This window comes from Sceloporus occidentalis, unplaced genomic scaffold (assembly GCF_023333645.1).
Source record: "Sceloporus occidentalis isolate IW3139 unplaced genomic scaffold, rSceOcc1.0.p SCAF_5, whole genome shotgun sequence".
NCBI classification, from domain to species: Eukaryota; Metazoa; Chordata; class Lepidosauria; order Squamata; family Phrynosomatidae; genus Sceloporus; species Sceloporus occidentalis.
The window spans coordinates 21,410,416-21,430,240 of NW_028316985.1; the positions used below are offsets into that span (position 1 = coordinate 21,410,416).

The window sequence follows — 19,825 nt, forward strand, 5'->3', positions numbered from 1 at the left end:
TAACAGGGAAACCAGATGTATCCTGTGCATTGTTTAAAAAGCCATGAGGTATTTTCTGAGGTTAATGCTGAAGCAAGATGTTTCCGCTAATAGAATTCATTATGTTACTATATATTGATAATACATTTGTGTCCTGTTTTTTTAAAGTTGCCTGTGTGACTTGTTGTTAGGAAAACTTTGCTGCATCATCTACAAAGCTTGTTTCTGCCATAGATATAAAAGCTCTGAGTGAATATCATGCCATTGCTTTTCTCTAAACTTTTGTCTGGATAATTGGATTATTTGCATAAGGCAAGGGATTATTTACCTTTTCCCAGATGATAACAAACTTAATGTTTTTAAATGGTTTTATGTGTTTTAATCTATGTTGTACCATGCCTCGAGCTTTGGGGAGAGGCGGGTAAAATATTTTAAAAGTATCATTATTATTATTAATGGCTCTTAGCCCTTTTGGTTCACCTTATCTTCCTGTTACTGTTCTGGTGTATCTTGAGAGCCACCATGCAAAAAGTAATCCTTTTTGCAGTTCATGGGCTTGGGGGATGAGGAATCAAACTAACCAAGGGCTTTATCACACTACTAGCCCCTTTTGGCTGTAATCACGGCAAAAAATTAACATGGCAATGTAGCACTTTTATTGCCTTCATCACATTGGTTTTCTTTTGTGCAACTTGGGCACTCCCTTCCCGTCCTCTCTCTTAACTCCATCCTCCCTTCCCAGCATGCCTTTATTGTTTTTCCCAGTTTTCTCATGCAATACCAGAGCTCTGCAGCCTCAATTTAACGTTTTAATTATAAAAAAAAACTTCAGAGGCTGCAGAGCTTCAGAACTGCATGAAAACCTGAGGGGGAAAAACCCGTAAAAAATAGCGGGGGGTCTGAGGAGGAGAGAGTGACACTATGCGACTGCCAATAATATGAGTGCCCTGGGAATGGCTTTTTGCACCCTGGGTATTGAGTGATTGGCAGCTCATTCACAGGTTTCCCTTGTGAATGAAAAGGGACTGCTGGGGGACAGGGCAGCTATGGAAGGGAAGCGATCAGCATTGCTGATGCCACTTCTTTCCCAGGGGAATTGTGGTTTAAAAGCTGCGTGTGATAAAGCCCCAAAACATGCTCTGAAAAAACTTCTTGATTTGTGTTGAGTTATTTAGACTCTGGAGATCTGATTGCAACCTTCCCTCAAAGTTTTGGCATTATTTCCTGATCAGAAGATAACAAAGTTTTTATGGATTGACAGAGAATCTTAGTAGCATACTATTGTTTACTGCTTGTTAAGACTTAATATATTACAGAAAAATAGTGTGCATGTGTGTCTGTATTGTACAAACATGTGTAGAATCATAGAATCATAGAGTTGGAAGAAACCACAAGGGCCATCCGGTCCAACCCCCTGCCATGCAGGAAATCACAATCAAAGCATCCCCAACAGATGGCCATCCAACCTCTGTTTGAAGACCTCTAAGGAAGGAGACCCCACTACACTTCGAGGGAGTTTGTTCCACTGTCGAACAGCCCTTACTGTCAGGAAGTTCCTCCTAATGTTGAGGTGGAATCTCTTTTGCTGGAGCTTGCATCCATTGCTCCAGGTCCTAGTCTCTGGAGCAGCAGAAAACAAGCTTGCTCCCTCCTCAATATGACATCCCTTCAAATATTTAAACAGGGCTATCATATCACCTCTTAACCTTCTCTTCTCCAGGCTAAACATCCCCAGCTCCCTAAGTCTTTCTTCATAGGGCATGGTTTCCAGACCTTTCACCATTTTAGTCGCTCTCCTTTGGACACGCTCCAGTTTCTCAATGTCCTTCTTTAATTGTGGTGCCCAGAACTGGACACAATATTCCAGGTGGGGCCTGACCAGAGCAGAATAGAGTGGCACTATTACTTCCCTGGATCTAGACACTATACTTCTATTGATGCAGCCTACAATCGCATTGTCCTTGTTAGCTGCCACATCACACTGTTGACTCATGTTCAACTTGTGGTCTACTTGGACTCCTAGATCCCTTTCACACGTAGTTTCATTCAGCCAGTTGTCCCCCATCCTATATCTGTGCTTTTCATTTTTCCGCCCTAAGTGCAGTACCTTACATTTCTCCGTGTTGAATTTCATTTTGTTAGCTTTGGCCCAGTTTTCTAGTCTGTTCAGGTCATTTTGAATCTTGATGCTGTCCTCTGGGGTATTAGCTACTCCTCCTAATTTGGTGTCATCTGCAAATTTGATTAGCATCCCATCTCATTTCAAAGACTTTACTCCTCGTTTTGAGTTTTCATTATCTTATAACAGATTCTTCCTAAGTGATTACTGTGATCCACTTTTGTGCTCTGGTGAAGGAGTGTCATCAGCTATGAGGAAAATACAGTGCACTTTTGCCTTACACTGGGGATCTGTTCATTGCTGGTTCCGTCGCATGGCTTTCAGCATAAGCCCTGTAGTGCACCTGCGTAAGATGCGGGCGCACTGTAATTATGTGAAATTGAGTCAGGAATCTTAAGTTTTGGAAATAAGGCTCACTGGATTCAGTAGAAGTTACTTTCAAGTAAGTTCAAATCACGGAAAGTTGTCTTCTGAATGTTTACTTAGAAGTAGGTTCCACTGATTTCAGTAACTTACTTTCCAGTGTACATATGGGTGTTTCCAGCTGCTACTTATCATTGTACTGTACCTCTGTTTTTAACAGTGCTAGAGACATTATGGTATCACTAACATTACTCCAGTGTCTGTTGTTGCTAAATTATAACTGCTATACAGTTATTCATCAAAAGTTGGCTATGCTTTCTGATTTAAGATGGGAATTCTGGCCAAGTGCTTCTGGAGGGAACCAGTTTGAAGAAGGCAGAATGAATGAAATACATCGAGGCTTTACAGCTAAGGTTATTCATGCATTTCTAATATTTCTTCATTTCATTTTCCATAGTGATTCACAGTCCATATTTCAGAATGAACAATGAAGTATCCCATAAAACCATAGCGTGCCTGCACCATACACGGCTTTTAACTTTATGCGAAAGATTAAGCCGTGGGAGCTATAATGGCGTGCGTATCACACTACACGTGGGAGCGCTCCCCCATTAAAACAAATGGGGTTTGAGCGTACAGGTTTTTCCCCATACGCGGGGGAGGGGGATGTCCGGAACGGATCCCCCGTGTATGGGGAGGGCCCACTGCATAATGAATATCAGATGCTGTACAGATGCTGATCTGTGGGGTATCTGTTCTGGATTCTCCCGCAGATACTAAAGTCACAGTACCTCAAGTCCTGCTGTCCCCAATGGCGGTGCGGGCATGTGTCCACGTCACCATTGGGGACAACCAGGGGCTTGCCATCTGCTGATGCTGAAATTTGCAGATGGCAAGTCCGTGGATAAGGAGGCCCCTTCGTTACAAAATTTTGAGTGAGGCTGCATCCGAACTCCAGAAATAAGCCAGGTTGACACCACTTTTATTTGTCGTGGCTCAGTGCTATGGAATTCTGGAAATTGTAGTTTGCTGTGCACCAGAACTCTTGAAAAGAAATGGCTAAATGTCCCACAAAACTATAATTCCCTGATTTCCATAGCTTTGAGTCCTGGCAGTTAAAGTAGTGTCAAACTGAAGTGGGAATACAGCCTCAGTCCTTGTGGAAATGGTTTCAGAATATAAGGCTGGGTAATTACTAAATTATCAAAAATTTTGGATGGGTCTTTCTGGAATACATTGCTTCTTTATGAAGGGTGATTGGTGCTCGGAGTAAATGGCAGAGAACCTTTAAAGTAAAAATAAAAATATGCTTTTTTCAGATCTTACCTGGAATACTGTGTCTATTTTGGGCACTCCCATTTAAAAATTATGTCAGCAAGTTCAAACATGTCCAGAGGAGGATAACAGAGATAATACAACATCTAGAAACTGAAGCCTAGGATGGCTAAGGGAGTTTGGCATGTTTAGCCTGAAGAAGAGCAAAATGAGATGTAGTAGCTGTCTTCAAATATCTGAAGAGCACTTATATGGTAGAGGAAACTTGTTTGTTGTTGCCCCAGAACGTAAGATCTGAACCAAAGTGTGAGAAGAAGACATAAAATGCAGTCAGAGGCACCCATTATCCCAAAGCGAGGATAACACATAACCTTAGCCTGTTACAGACAGTCAAAATAAAGCTGCTTCGAGTCACAGTGGAGGTATGGTGTTTCAATGATGCATGCGTCCTAAGAGTCCAGAAACCGCACCAAAGCCACGCTCCAGACTGGAGTGTGGCTTTGGTGCGACTTCTGGACTCTTAGGACGCATGCATCATTGAAACACCATACCTCCACTGTGACTTGAAGCAGCTTTATTTTGGCTGTCTGTAACAGGCCCTAGTGACTTTGTCAGACAACCCCACTCAAGCAGCTTATACAGCAAGTTTGTGTCTTGAAACTGTTGACTGCAAGTTCCTAGAACCAAATTCCAACACTGCTTCTGTCTTAGATTTGTTTTGTTTTGTTTGTTCAATTGTTATTTTTTTCTTGGTGAGCTACATTTTTATTGTATTTAATTGACAACTTCAACTCCTTGTTTCTATGTTCTGTTGGCAGCTAAAACCTACATGGCAAAATAGTTTCAGGCATAGAGAATGTTATTCTCCATTTTGTAGCCATTTTTGAGAGTCCCTAAATATACTGGAAACGGGAAAGATTTATTTTTATTTTTAAACAATTTCCACATCTTATTTGGCCCACCACAGTGGGTTGCTACATGAAAATTGGCCCTAGAGTGTTAGAAGTTGCCTACATTAGAGGCTTTTTGCTTTTGCTCCTATCTAGATTTATCTATTGATCGCTTGTGTTTTCACTGGAAAATAGTGAGATCTGCAATTATTTTGTGGTTTCCTTTGGGAAAATTTGTAATTGATGCTTTGTTATTATGCTTGTTGGTTACTAGGCAATCAGTGGAGTTTTATAGGTAGAAGAGAAAAGAGGTCAGTTTACCAAAGTTGCCTGTTTTGTTCTACAGGTACTAAGAGGGATACCTTCCCTTTGGGCGGTTGTTTGTTTTCACTCCTTTGGGTTTTTCTGGGTCTGGCAGCCCTTTTGATGTGTGAGCTGGAATAACCATTAGCCTGTAGAGCCTGGTCTAGGTGCTTCAATTCATCTTCCAGGAAGTGTGGTTCACAGATCCTTTTTGCCTGGTCCACCATTGTTTTTATTGTGCTTCTTTTTTCTAATGGTTGGAGTTCTTGTGCAGGTATCTGTCTCTGTGTGATTCAGACCCAGAAATCATCATTCTCCTAGCAGACAAAAACAGTGCCACATTAATTATGGAAACAGAACAATATAAACAAAAAAAAATCAAAATCGTGGATCCTGCAGTATACAAAAAGCCATATGGAATGCCCTGAAAGACATGGGAGTGCCAACATATCTGGTAGTCCTGATGCGGAATATTTACTCAGGATAAGAGGCTATTGTCCGAACAACATGGAGAAACAGAATGGTTCCCAGTTGGCAAGGGGTCAGACAAAGCTGCATCTTATCACCCTATCTATTCAACTTATATGCAGAATATATTGTAAGAAAAGCAACCTTGGACACAGAAGGAATTAAAATAGGAGGAAGGAGTATCAACAATTTAAAATATGCAGATGACACCATATTAACAGAAAACCTCAAAGACCTAAAACAATTATTAAGAAAGATCAAGGAAGAAAGTGCAAAGATAGGCCTACTCCTAAATAAAAAGAAAACAGAAATAGGAGAAGAGATTCCACCTTAGGATGAACTTTCTGATGGCAAGAACTGTTCAGCAGTGGAATATGCTGCCTCTGAGAGTGGTGGAATCTCTTTCTGTGGAGTTTTTTTCAATAGAGTTTGGCTGGCCATTTGTTAGGAGTGCTTTTGTATTCAGGCATGGCAAGAGACTGAACTGGATGGCTCTTGAGGTCTCCTCCAACTCTATGATTCTAGGATGCTCTTGGCTGGGTTAATCAGGTCTCTTCTGTTCCCATACCACATTCCAAAGCTCCCTCCACCATTCATATGGTTATTCACCCATCCCGGCTTTAGGCAACATCTTCCCTCCCACCTTTGTCCCTCAATGACCATAGTTAAAACTGAACTTGTCACCTCAGCACCACACCCACAAGTTTTGAATTTCTATAGCTACTCATACAGTCTGATTATAAAGGTTCTTACTAGGCCCCAGTTCACTACATGCATCTCAGGAAATAGGCCAAGCCTGCAAAAGCTTCTGCTACAACTTCTTTCACTAAGTCTCAAAGATGCTACAAGATCCCTTTGCATACTATTTCATCTGAAAAACTCTCAAGCTTGGAAGACGGCCACATGCTCCAATACTTTGACCAAAAATAGAGTGGCAAGTATAAAAGCAGAGTTCTGTCCAAGTCTCAAGTTTCTTACCCAGCTTTGAAAAGGTTTTTCAATTGATGACTCTTAATTGAAGAAGCCAATTGCTTATAGCTAAAAATTACATTTTAAAATGACTGTTTATGACTGCTATTCAGGGTCAGTCTAGAGAACCACACGAGCCCCAAAACAATAATAATCATTGTTTTTTTGTGGGGTTTTCAGGCTATGTGGCCATATTCTAGAAGAGTTTCTAGAATATGGCCACATAGCCCAAACACCGCACAAAAAACTATGGATGCCGGCCATGAAAGCCTTCGACTCCACAATAATAATAATAATAATAATAATAATCTCTGATTAACTTGGGTCAGTTTTGCACTTGGAACATTATGTACTCTGATGCTCCCTGTTCTTTTCAAAGCCATAACTTCCTTCCGTTTCTTGAAATGTAAACATGTTTGTGAGGGAGAGGGAGAATAGGAGGGAAACAGCTTCCTGTCTTTGTGTGATAATGTATAAAAAGCTTCAGAAAGAGAAATCTTGTGCTCAACTCCTTAGAAAGTGATTTCTGTGCTGAGTCCGGCCAAAACTTCGCAAATAAAAATAAATCCGTTTTTCTCAAACTCTGAGGGTCCGTGGTTTCCTGCTGCAAATGCACTTATGATGATAAAAAAATAATATGTGTGTGATGTTCTCTTTCAAGTCATTTCTGACTTATGGCAACCCTAAAGGGACCCTATCACAGAGTATTCTGGGAGAGTATGTGACTCATCAAGGGCACCCAGTGGGTTTCCATAGGGAGGGGGGATCCAACCCTGAGTTCCAGTGTAATAGTCACTCATACTACTACACCATACTGGCTGTCATGTTGCGTACTATTGTATGTATACATGTTTATTATAGGAAACCAGTTAAAATATTGTTTTATGTATTGTATTGGGAGGGGATGAGAACATGGAATGTTGAAGGTGACTGGTGACTTCTTGCATAGTGTATCCGAAGGTGACTTTTTCTTTCACCACTTATGATATCTATCTTTATGGCTGAGCTTATATATTTTTATAACATGCTGGAGGGAGTTGGTGAGATAGGCTTGTCTGCTCTCCCCTTTTCTCTTCGTCTTCCTGTTCATGTATGATCAGCAAGGGATTCTGGAGGCAGTTGCAGCTTACTTTGCCTGTTGCAGGTCCTGCCTACAGTAGGACTGACTAAAGTAGAATCACTCTGTTTCCAAATCAAATTATGGGCCTGTGTATGCAAGGGTAAAAAGGCCCTGGGCTGGGATCAGGCAGACCAGAAGTAGAACCAGTGAATCTGGCCTGATCCCAGCCCAAAGGGTCCTTAACCCGGTCTAAAAAGACTGGCTCTTTGCTGCAAAGTTCCTAGAAAATTCAGTGCAGACGTACAGCCCTGTGCAATGCCATATGTGCTTCTGCTGATGTGGCTGCTTAGAAGGCCCTTGTCACAGGTGGTGATGTTGGATGGGGGCTCCTGGCCACATGGGTATATTTTATTTATACCCTGCTCTTCAGAAATACTCAGATTGGCTTGCAAATGGGCAGTTAGACAGTTCCTTGCCCTCAGGCTTACCATCTAAAGACAGGACACTCCAGAACAGGGGATGGCTATATGGGAGGGGATTAAGTCAGAAGAAACTGCCTCTTATTCTCTCCCTCTGAGACCATGGCAGTGGCAGTTGGAATGGAGGGAAGGCCTTTCTTCTGCCTCTGGGCAGATTCAGAATTTCTTATACAGCTCTATACCTACTTGGGGCATTGGAAGATGGATACTGAATATCACTAACATTTTCAAATACTGTATAGCAGTTCTGATTATTGGTAAACAGACTTCATCATTGTACAGTTATGTGCTAATAAGCATAGTGACCCCAAAGAGAGGGGTTTCCCTTGCTTTCCTCTGAAGCTGAGAGTGTGTGACTTGCCCAAGGTCACCAAGTGGGTTTCTGTGCCTGAATGGGTTTCTAGTAGGATTTTGGTAGTTAATGGCATGTAAACGTTAGAAATAAATTGCTAAAATAGACTTTAAAATAGCTGATAAAAAAAAATTAAAATTCTTCACTAAATAATGCGTTTATTAAGATCTCCTTCACTTCTTATTAACAAAAGTGCCCCCATTCATGCTTGATAGATTATGGATAAAAATGAAATAGACTAGACTTCAATATGATACTGAAATCTTTGTATTGAAATGAAGGGATGGAAATGGCTGTGATATTGACTATAGTGCCTTTAGTTCCATTTTGTGTAATGCTACCCTGGAGAAATGTCCATGCACAGACCTTTTTTCATTTGATATGCTGTTACGCTAATTAGTTTTAGATATGAGTTACTCAGAATTAACCAATCTATATGCTGTTTTTGTTAAGAAAAATGCAACATGGGATATACAGTGAAAGAAATAAAACTTGTATGTGAGAGTCAGGATGACTCAGCAGAAGCAAATAGAAGCCACACAGGTGTAAAAGGTAATGGAATTAGCAAGTCCTAAATGCCAAGGACAGAAATGCAAAGTGGATAATTAAACACACCTGAGAATTGTTAAGTGGTCAAGGCTGAGATGATGAAATCATTAATTGTGGGTTGAACCAAGAGAACCAATGAGAGTGGATGTACACGCCCACTGGGTGGAAACAGTCAACAGTGGGTGGTATTTTGCAATGACTATAATAAGTGCTATGAATCCCAATGTTTTTTGTGGGTAGTAGTAGTGAGGAGTATTGGAGTTGTATATAGTAGAATAAAGTAGATCTTTTATATAAGACTACTGAGTTGTCTGGTGTCTTGAGTGAAGATACAAGAGCCAGCTGGATCCTGAAGAAGTGGGAAGACTTCTGTGGAAGCAAGAGTGAGAAGGCTTGGAGAGTTTGTCAGGGTCTTCAGCCTATTCTCTGTAACTCTGCTACTTTAGAGCAAAGCTTTAACCACTGGCCAAAACTGGTCAGCGCCGGTGCGTAACAAGGTGGTAGTTCGAGCCAGAGGTGAAGAGCAACAACTCCCATCATCCCTGACAGTTTTCCCCTATGAATAGGAGTGAAGGTGTGGCTTACAATAAAATTGTATTAATATGTAAAATGTCTGATGAAAGTATAAACAGCATAAAAGCATAAAGTTTAAGAACACCACAATTAAAGAATAAAATATAAGACCCATCCAAATAAAACCCCTTTTTTGCAATCAGGAATGTCACAAAGGGGCAAGGAACTAGCCTAGCCAGGATTTCTCAATAATTGCACCTCCAGATTCTTAATAGTGTGTATTTTCAACTGCTTTTCACTTGGCCTTTCAAATAAAATGTTGTATTACATGGAAAGAGTTTTGCCAGCTATTTCTCAGGAGCCTTTGCAACAACAAAAATAAAGTAAATATTTGTTAAAGTATCATGGAAAGGCAGGAAAAGAATAATGCCAAACAAACTGTGGTATCTTGGGGAAAGGGATTGCCATCTGGGGAAACTGAGGGCTGCACTAGACTTCCAAGAGGTGGCCTGTTTCTGATCCAGGACCTGAGACTCTACCTCTGCCCAGTAGTGAACTTTTTAGTGGTTATTAATGAGGTTTATTTTGTGATATTATGAAGGCATGTATGTCAGTGCTTTTCTTTCCCCCCTCTTCCTACATATAAACTCTAAAAACCATTATTTTAAACTGCAAATCACTTCAAATGTTTGGGAAAATGGCAGCATATAAATGTAAAGAACAAGAATTAATATAGTTTTTCAAATTGGTGGAATAATTATTTAGATTCATGGTTAGATTTTTCATTCATATACATGGAGTCAGCTTGAAGACACTTAACAGCAACAAAAATAGAAATTGAACACAAGCTCTGCATAACTTGAAAACTTTTAGTGTTGGCTCACAATACCAGGCATATTGACAGAATTATTTCCATAGGACTGCAAAATGTTGAGAATGATTTTTTGTTTTGGCTGGAGGTGCTTTAGGAAACACAAGCTATGAGAACAGATAATCCTACAACATGTTGTCTCACCCAAGATAATAGGAGATAGGCAGACTCCAAACCAGGTTTCCCAGAACATCTTGGATATGAGAACACAGCTCAAAGCTAGACATGATCTACTATTGCTGTCTTGAGATTCTTTGATAGTAATGTGCTAATTGAAGTTCTTAGATTTCTGTCATGATATTTTTTAACCTATTTAAAGAAATCTTAGGAAGACATGCAAATATAGAGTGAGATAACATCTTCTGTGAGAGATAGGATTAACTCAGGAAGGCTGTGATGCTTAGATGTATTTCAATGCATTTGGGTATTTGTGGCAGAAATCAGGGTATCTCCCTTATTATTTCTAGACTGCAGTAGACTTTTTAAGAAACCATAGGCCTGTTACAGACAGGCCAAAATAAAGCTGCTTCGAGTCACTTTGGCGGTATGGTATTTCAATGATGCATGCGTCCTAAGAGTCCAAAAGCTGCACCAAAGCCACGCTCCAGTCCTAAGGACTGGAGTGCAGCTTTGGTGCAGCTTCCAGACTCTTAGGACTCATGTATCATTGAAATATCATACATCCAAAGTGACTCGAAGCAGCTTTATTTTGGCCTGTCTGTAACAGGCCATAGTAACTCAGAGGGGACATAGATGTCTCCATGCTTTACTCACAGCATATCAGTCAACTATAGTTTGCAGGCCAGTAGTTGAAGGAGCTCAACAGAAGGATAAGGGGCTTGCAGGTTAAACATAATTTTGGACAAGTTTTTTCCTTTGTTCTACTGACAAGCAAATATTTTAACACTTCTGCCTGATTGATAACAAACCAAAAGAAAAGAGGAAAGACAAAGACAATTTTTTTTGGAGAAGGGACAGTTAGTTCCAAGGAGATAAATTTTTTTATTAAATGCAAGGTAGTAAGTTATGTTTGAAAGTCTCACTATTCTTTTTTGCTGTGTAGAGGACAAAGCACCACTTTTTGCCAAACTTGTGTTTCTTATTTTTTTCTTCTTAGAAAACCTTGCCGTGCGATACTGATTACAAAACAAGCTTGAATAAAATGTAAATTAACTGATGGTAAGTATAGTACTGGTTTGCTGTGTAATTCAGTTGGTGAGCCCATTCATACTACACAATTATAGTGCTATTTTTCCACTGTAACTTCCATAGTTACCTCTTATGGAATCCCAAGGTTTATAATCTGAGCCACTAGATTGCTCTGACCGAGAAGTCTAAATACCCTTCTTGAATTGCAAATCACAGGATTCCATAAGATAGAACCATTGCCTCTGAAGTTGACATAAAACACTATAATTATTTAGTGTGACTGACCCCCCTGCGCTACATGGGGACCAAGGGATTTAAGAATATTGAAGTGTTAGGCTGCCATATGCTGTCTTTTTTTTTTAAGTTAACTCTCTTTACTCTGGTTCTAATTAATATTCCCCTTTGTAGCTAGATACCTGCACATTTTATTATTGATGTATTTTTGAAGCCAAGCAAAAGCTAAAGATATGAACAATTCCCCATTTCCAGTTTTGCCCAAAGCATGACAAATATTACTTAGCCAAGGCAAAATAGTACCCATTCTTTTTTCTTCTAAGGTGTACCTATAGAAGGACACTCATGACAATGGATTGCCTGCACTGGTCAGTTTAACGATAGTCCTACATTTAGATGATAGACATGTAAAATTGCTGAGAAAAAAGTATTTTGAAAACACCAGAAAAAAATTGTTTTCTGTAAAACCAAAGCATTTTAAGAGAAATTTTTGGGGAAAATGCAACAGCAGCTCAATTTAGAGATTAACTGTCACTTATGTTGGTTCAGGAACACAAATGTACTACATCTGGCATAAAACTATAATGTTTGACATGTTAAAAGTACAGTTTATTCACAACACAATTACAAAATGAATTTGCTTTATAAAATTTTATTATTATAAATGAAGCTACAAGGTCTTGAACAGCAAGAAGCCTCTCTTTTTTTTGGCCAGTTTATCTAGAGAATGAATTTGAAAAAAGTAAACTGAATTAGGAAAGAAAACTGATCATGGTTTTCCTTCTGGACCACCTCTTTCCATTTTGGAAAAGCCAATACTGATCATATGGGAGAAAGAAAATGGAGAGAGTGTATAATCTCAGGGCTTTAAATGTGTATTTGAGCCTTGCTTATGGATCACATTGCTTATGAATCCCATTATTATTATTATTATTACTATTAGATTTTATTTATATAGCGCTACATGTTTTGCACAGCAGTTTACAAAATCATAAATCATAAAACAACATAAAATCTGCCAGTGGGAGGAAGATGGGATATAAGTGCAATAAATAAATAAAATAGACAAATGAACACTCCCATAGTCTGCTGTATGAAGTATGTCAATTTGTTTATAATTTACTTAGTTTTAAACATCCTTAAAACACATTAATATCATGTAGCTTAGAACAGAAGCTCTAAAATAGCTTCATTTACACAATAAATAAAATGGCAGTTTCCTTTGGTGGGTGAGGGATTACATTTTTGTATATATAAAATAATAGTACTGTCTCCCCCTCCTTAGATTTCTGAAAACAAAAGAACTAACAGCATGATGGACTGGAACATAAGACCATCACCTGACTCCAGCTTACAGGCCAAGAACATTGAATTCCAGGGAGCACATTTGGAACAGCGTTTTCCTGCTGCAAGCAGCTCCAGTGCCTTACAGCCTATCCTTCCTAAACTATCAAATGCTAACAAAGGCTTTGGCCCATCCAAACATTTACAGAACATGCCTCCAGTTTCACTTTCAGGCTCAGCTGTGTTTGTCCAGATGACACCTAGCGCCACTCAGAATTCAAATATGATGAGAAATGTTCATCCCTCTTCCTGTGTAGTATTACAAGATGGTACTGTAAATCCTGTACAAAATATACCTCAAAAAAGAGTGAATCCATATATGGCCATGGAAAATTACAACAATCAACCCCAACAAATTAATTCTAACTCTGTGAGAATGTCAGTATATCAGCAAGGTTGCAAAAATAGTCTATCTCCAAAAAACCAACCAACACTGACCCCTTACATTTATGTCAATGGACCTTCTGTCTCCCAAGTGGGTGCTACAGGACCTCTTAACTCTTCATCAAGCCATTATTTAAATTCTCAACAGAACTTTGCATATACTATTCTCCCTATAGGACAAAATATTCAAAATCAAATAAATGGCCAAAATCCAAGCATGGCAGCAACTGTGCAGTCACAGCAGTATGCCTCTGATGTAAATAATGTCCCATACAACATGCCTACTCATTGTGACAAGAGAAATGCAATACAGATTTCATCATACACTGTGCCTATTCAAGTTACTAATAAACCACCACCAGCATATCGCGGGCCTCCTGTACAAACAAACAATGGACAATTTTCCTTACCACAATCTGTTGCAAATATATCTAATGAAAATGTTCAAAACTATCATAGACCTATGCCAGATCTAAATACTGCTTCATATTCTGCTCATTGTGTTCAGAAGGGACAGTCTACTAGAGAAACCAATGCAGTGGGTAGTATTGCCTACAATGTAAACGAACGTGGCTCTGGAAATCAGCTGTCTAATGAATCAACAAAATCATCAGTTGAATTCAGAGACAACTTTTTAAGTAGTGTGCAACTAGATAGAATAGTTTCTGCTGATGAAGCTTTAACACGGCAGACAAGTCAAACTTTTGAACCACAAAAGAAGCCAGGTAATGTTCCAGTAAATTTTCCTGACAATCCCCTTAATGTTAAAATAACAAAAGAGAGTCTAGCAAGAGATTATAAAAAATTTAAAGCGATGAAACATGTCCTGTTAAAGCTTGGAGAAGCTTATTCAAGAAAACGTGAAATATTTCTGTCTACACAAGAGAACAAGCAGGCTTCTGATCCTTCTGATCACAATCAAAATCTTAACAAGTCTTCTCATAGTATCACTCAGAACGAGCCTTCACCTGTTGCTGATCCAGCACTACAGTTTACTTCACAAGATGCCAATAAGAATCAGTCATCTTCACCTGCTTCCTATGATTCCAATCAGATTAAAACTGTTCCTTTATTACCACAGAAAACAGGTTCTCATTTATTGCCAATTTTACGAAATTTACTTGAAGGTACTAATGATGAAAATATGCTATTTAATGCTTTCTTTGAAAAAGACGTTACACGTCAAAATGGACAACTGGCTGTTGATGGGAGCTCATCCAGGAATCTCTCAGTTACCAGTGGTGATAAATCTAAATACAGTGTGAATAATACTGCTAGCAATTCCCGACTAAGTCCCCAAATATCTCAGATGAATCCTACCCAAGAGCCCTTGCCGTGCATAAAAAATGATATGAGTTTAATGCAGACTTCTAGTTCTACCAGCCACCAACTAGAAAAGGTAAATGCTACATCTGGTACAGGCTCACTTCATCATTTTAAACTCAACAGAGATGCATTAGAAACTCTTCGTGAGTATATTAGTTGCCGTCTTGAGAATTTAGTTCAAAACTCGGAAAAAGGGATAACTGAAAACATCCATGATTCTCAGTCTGTATGTCCTATATCAGTGCAAAAACATGAGAAAAACATTAGAACTGGGGATGAACATGTTTATGATGCCTCTAGTTCAGCTTCTGTTCATTCTAAAAGGGTTGCAGTTATGCAAGAAGCAGACAATGTCCAGAACCCCACAGTTTCTGCAGATTCTTTAAGAAATGGAGGAATTTGTTCTTTGGAAGAATTAAAGACAAGTCTTGACTTATGGAGGAAGAGCCTTCCAACATCTCTCAATGGACAGTTAAATGAAAGTACACAATCAACTGGTAGTTTGTCTTCCTCAGAAGGTGGAGAGAACGATAAGAAAACACAAAGCTTGGAAAACCCCACCAGTACATTTGCTCAGAATGACCAAACTAAAGTTACATCTGGATCAGATGAAACAACTCACTCTTCTGTTTCTACATCTCTTGAAAAAAACCATGATGCAGTAAGTTCTAATTTGTCAAAGTATTCTGAACCTCAAGTAGCCATTGTTACTCCCTTAATGTTGCCAAAAGAGAACATTCAAATGGCTTTGCACAAAAACAGTTCATCTTTAGAAATAACTTGTCCACTCGGCGAAGAAGGCAGAGTGCATGGTCTACAGAAATTCCTTTCAGCAGTGCCACAGAATGATAAAGAAATACAAGGTACTATGTGTTCACCATCGGAGTCAGTTAAATACTGTGAAGATATACATGTACATCAAAAAGCAGTCTTACCTAAACAAGAAAATGGAAAAGTCAGTGTTGAACCTGGGAAAAATTACTGTCATGGATTAATTCAAAAAGCAGTTAGTCATTCTCCTCTAAAATCCCAACTTGGTTCAGGAGATAATCTTCCACCTGACAAGACAGTTTCTCAAAATTATGTACAGTCGCAAACTGGTCCAGATTTGGCAGAATCAAGAGAAACTGATGAGGTTGTACAGAATGATGCTGTGTTACAGATATCCAGTGTATGCACTCTGGTAAAAGGTGATGCATTTTACAATTCGCAAATAGCTAATATCTTTAATACAAGTCCTTTGACATCCAGCATGGAAAATGACACTTCTTTAAAAGATTCTATTCGTTTACTTCAATGCGACGATCAGCAATCTGGTATTCTGAAAACTGAATCAGAACCTGAATCAACAGAACCTGAATTAAGCTTAAATGTTTCAGAAGGAAATGCCGTGTTGCCATCACCGTGCGAATTATCAAGGGCTGTTGAAGAAATATTTAAAAGTATCCCAGATTTAGAGATGTCTCAGAGTTACAACAATTCAGATGAGATGAACAAAAGAAATGCTGAGGAAGGGGGAAACAGCCTTCTTCTTCCCGAAAAGAAACTTGAGGAAAACGTGTCTTGTGGTGTTGACAGTACAGACATGGTGAATGGTAACCAGGAACTATGTCAAAATATAGAGGACCAGTTCAGTTCTAGCACTGGAGATGGCTTATGTGTTGTTAACAAAGAGAGTACTGCAGAGTGTGTGTCAACTGAGGAAAACCAAGAACATTTTGGAAGCATTGCTGAAGCTCCTGTAACTTTACTAAGTGATCAGCTGAATGAACTTTCAAAAGAATTTCCTTATGGAATTGGCTATCTGAAGACATTAAACGTAACAGGAAATAATGACACTATGCCTAAACCTAATGACACAGGAAACACCGAAAATCTTCAGATCTTAAGAAAATGTCATGATCCCTCTGGAGCAATAGACCAAATTAAAATAATGATACTGAACTCTGAACAGATGAAGGAAGTGTTTCCTGAGCGCAAGCAACAGTTCCTCAACAAATCAGAAAACTCTGAAGATGACTGTTTCAAAAGAGATTCAGAAGCTAACTTGACAAGAAAGAACATTAGCCCTGTTACAACTGATAAAGCTGTAGCTAAAGAGACCTCATTAGAAACAACTTTAAAAAGCGAAGTTCCTACATACTGTTGCACAAAAGCTTGGATAGCTACGGGATACGTAACAGGACCATGTCAGTGTGTGCTGGCGAAAGAATTAGGTTCCAAACAAGATGTGGATCTGTGTTCACAATCAAAACCCAGTGACAACAGTAATGTTGACTCTAAACTAAACAGTCAACTGCCAATTTCTACATTAGATACAGTTACTAAGACACAACGTGACAGAACCTTGATTAAAATTTCTGGCCCCAAAACTGCAAATGAGTTTAAGCCACACCGAGTAGATCAAGCAGTTTCTCGACTTCCGTCCTTCAAAAAGCTAAATTTGCAAAACCCCAAACAAAATAATGAGCATGTAAGGAAAGAACTGTCACACCATGCATCTTCTCAGCCCTTAAAGATAGCAATGGAAGCAGTTGAAATCAGTACAACACGTGACAACATATGTGCAAGAGGGAATTCATCTACAGATGGAGCCCAGAGTCTTTCAAAAACAGAAGATGTGGCAGTTGTCAGAAATTTCTGCAGAAATGAACAGAAAACTAATAAGGTGGATACTTTTCGACACAGACGTATAGAGATTAAACACAGTACAAACTATGAAAGGTACAAAATTAAGCGGGACTCTAGTGAAACACACATGATTAAGGGTCCCACACATAAGAGTTTGAAAAGACAAAAGGCAATAGAAAAAAAGCGTAAAGCGTTGGCGATCCAGCATAATGATGCCATAAGTGCTTCAAACATAAGCAATGTTGGCTCATTTTCTCAGACAGGTGAGAAACCCCAACATATTTCTACCTCACAATCACAAGAGCATTTGAATGGAAAGAAGTTTGTAAACATAAGAGATTTGGAGAAACATTATGGATACAAGAAAGTAGAACATAAAGAACGGATTTATTCTGTGCTTAACGAGTACCAGTCTGAGGGCACTGAACACCCATCTGAGCATACCAAACCTATTAAAAGGATAAATTTGGAAAAATATGCTTATTCAAAAGACAGAAAGAATGCATGGAAATGTAGAAGTTCACATTTAGATAATGGGAAAACCCGGACACCCCAAAAACAAAGGGTGCGTCCTCCCGGTATATCTAAAATGTGCTCTCCAGGCAAAGAAGTAATGCTGGATGCTAATAAAAGAGAGAAATGGTCTGAGAGATCGCTTTCTGATAAGAAATCTTGTTTTAATAGAAGAACTAATAAGCTGTCGATGTTTCTTCAGAGAGAACCAAAGAAAACCTACTTGAACCGAGTTGCTTTCAGACGGACTGCGCACAAAACCATTTTCCTAACAAACATAGAACCATCACATTCCAAATCAGTTTGGCATGTAAAATCATGTAGTCTTTCTGGATTGTCTAAGGAGAAAAGAAAAAGCAGCTTACCTCCACAGCAGCCTGAAGCAGAGAAGCCACCAATGCTTCAATTCAAAATGTGCCCAGATATATTGTTTAGAAATCCAGTCACGGAAGAACAAATATCAGATGCAAGGGAGCTTCCTGAAAAAGACAGAGCTCCTGTAACAGGTATGTAATTCTATTTCTATCACAGTATGATTTTTCTAAATTGTTAGATTTTCTAATACATTTTGTTGATGAATGTTGGTGCAGTAGCTAGGCCATAGGCCCACTTACATAAATGTCTGAAAGTGAAATTAAAGGATTCAGACCTTGGTATGTTAATAACAGTGCCTTGTGCATGAAATAAATGGAACAAATATTTCCTTGATCTCTCATTTTGTAACTGAATCATTCCTTCCTCCCTTCTTGCAGTTATTCAGTTTCCATTGCTTGCATGTATAAGGAAGATATTAGCTCTTTCAGCTAATGTGGCTAGATACCTTTCATGTAGAAGGTTTTCTTTTCCCACCTACCTCTCATGGTACCAGGGACTTCCTTTGCCTGGACAGGTCACTTTGAAGCTGTGCTTAGCTTAACTGTTAGCCAGTTAAAGCTTTATTACTGGGGTTTGCCGAAATCCAGACAAGGCAATTACAGTGGGCCCGCGTGATACGTGGCTTTCAGCATACGTTTAAAGCTGCGCGGGAGCACATGGGGTGCAAGGGGCGGCACATCTCATTCACATGAATAGGGCAGAGCACTGTATATAAAAATATTTTGGATGCTGAATGTCACTTTATGAAAAATGTAGAGTTAAGAGTTTCCTGATTGACCTACCCACCTTTGCATCTCCTATTGAAAAACAATCCCAGCTGCATGCAAGTGGATTAGGGTCCCCCCCCTTTTTTAAGTCAGAGCTTTGCATGATAAGTTAGGATGAGAAATAATGACTGTTTCAGGGCTGTTGTGAATTCCAGAACATTCATTATGTCCTGCAGAGATCATACTGCTGTATGATCTTGCTTTGGACATGTGGAGACCTGTGGCACTTCATGAAACAGTATTAGTTAAATAATAGTGACAGATGTATGTGTTGGAAATCTCAGCGCTTGCACAGTGATGTCTACTAACAACCTGAAAAGGTTGTTGAAACCAACTTTGATTCAGTTTGTCATCTATGCCTCCGTAAGGTGCAGTCTCACCCGGGAAAGTGGGTAATGACCACGCCGTTCTGATCCAAGATATTGATCATTATTAAAACGCCAAACAAAGAATGTGAGCGCTCAAAATAGGGTTGCCATTTCCCAGTTTTGGGCAGGACAATCCCGGATTGGAGGGTCCAAAAATGTCCTGTTGCGGCTGGACATTTTTGACCCTCTAGTCCTGTATTTTTGCCTTGCTCCAGGCCACATTTTGTCAATCTCCTGTCTACTGGAGAAAATGGAGCTGGAACAGGGCAGAAAGCCTCCTCTGGGCCCAGCTCCTCCTCCTGCCTGGGGCTCCTCCAGTCTTGGTCAGCACGGCCGGCTAGGTCTCTCCAGGACTGGAAGATGTGGCACTCCGCTCGGGGCTGAGGCCACCTCCAGCCCCAGGGAGGCTTAGCTGGCTGCTCTGGGACTGAGGCTGAAGCCCTGAAAGCAGCGCTGCCTCCTCCATCTCTGGCTAGTGTGGCCAGCTAGGCCTCCCCTCGGCTGGAGGAGGTGGCGCTGTGCTTGGGGCCTCGGCCAAGCCCCA

General features: G+C 39.7%; 1 protein-coding gene across 2 annotated transcripts in view; it reads left to right on the forward strand.

The window, feature by feature from the left end:
• Positions 1 to 19,825, forward strand: part of RESF1 (retroelement silencing factor 1) — a 59,832-nt gene that overhangs the window by 3,210 nt on the left and 36,797 nt on the right. For both annotated transcript variants that reach the window (XR_016281491.1, XM_089527836.1), the window contains 2 exons: positions 11,308 to 11,369; positions 12,859 to 18,277. Coding sequence is in view for 1 of the 2 variants with exons in the window: in XM_089527836.1 (XP_089383962.1) it covers positions 11,367 to 11,369; positions 12,859 to 18,277 (5,422 nt within the window). In the remaining variant the exon portion in view is untranslated. The remainder of the gene's footprint in view (positions 1 to 11,307; positions 11,370 to 12,858; positions 18,278 to 19,825) is intronic.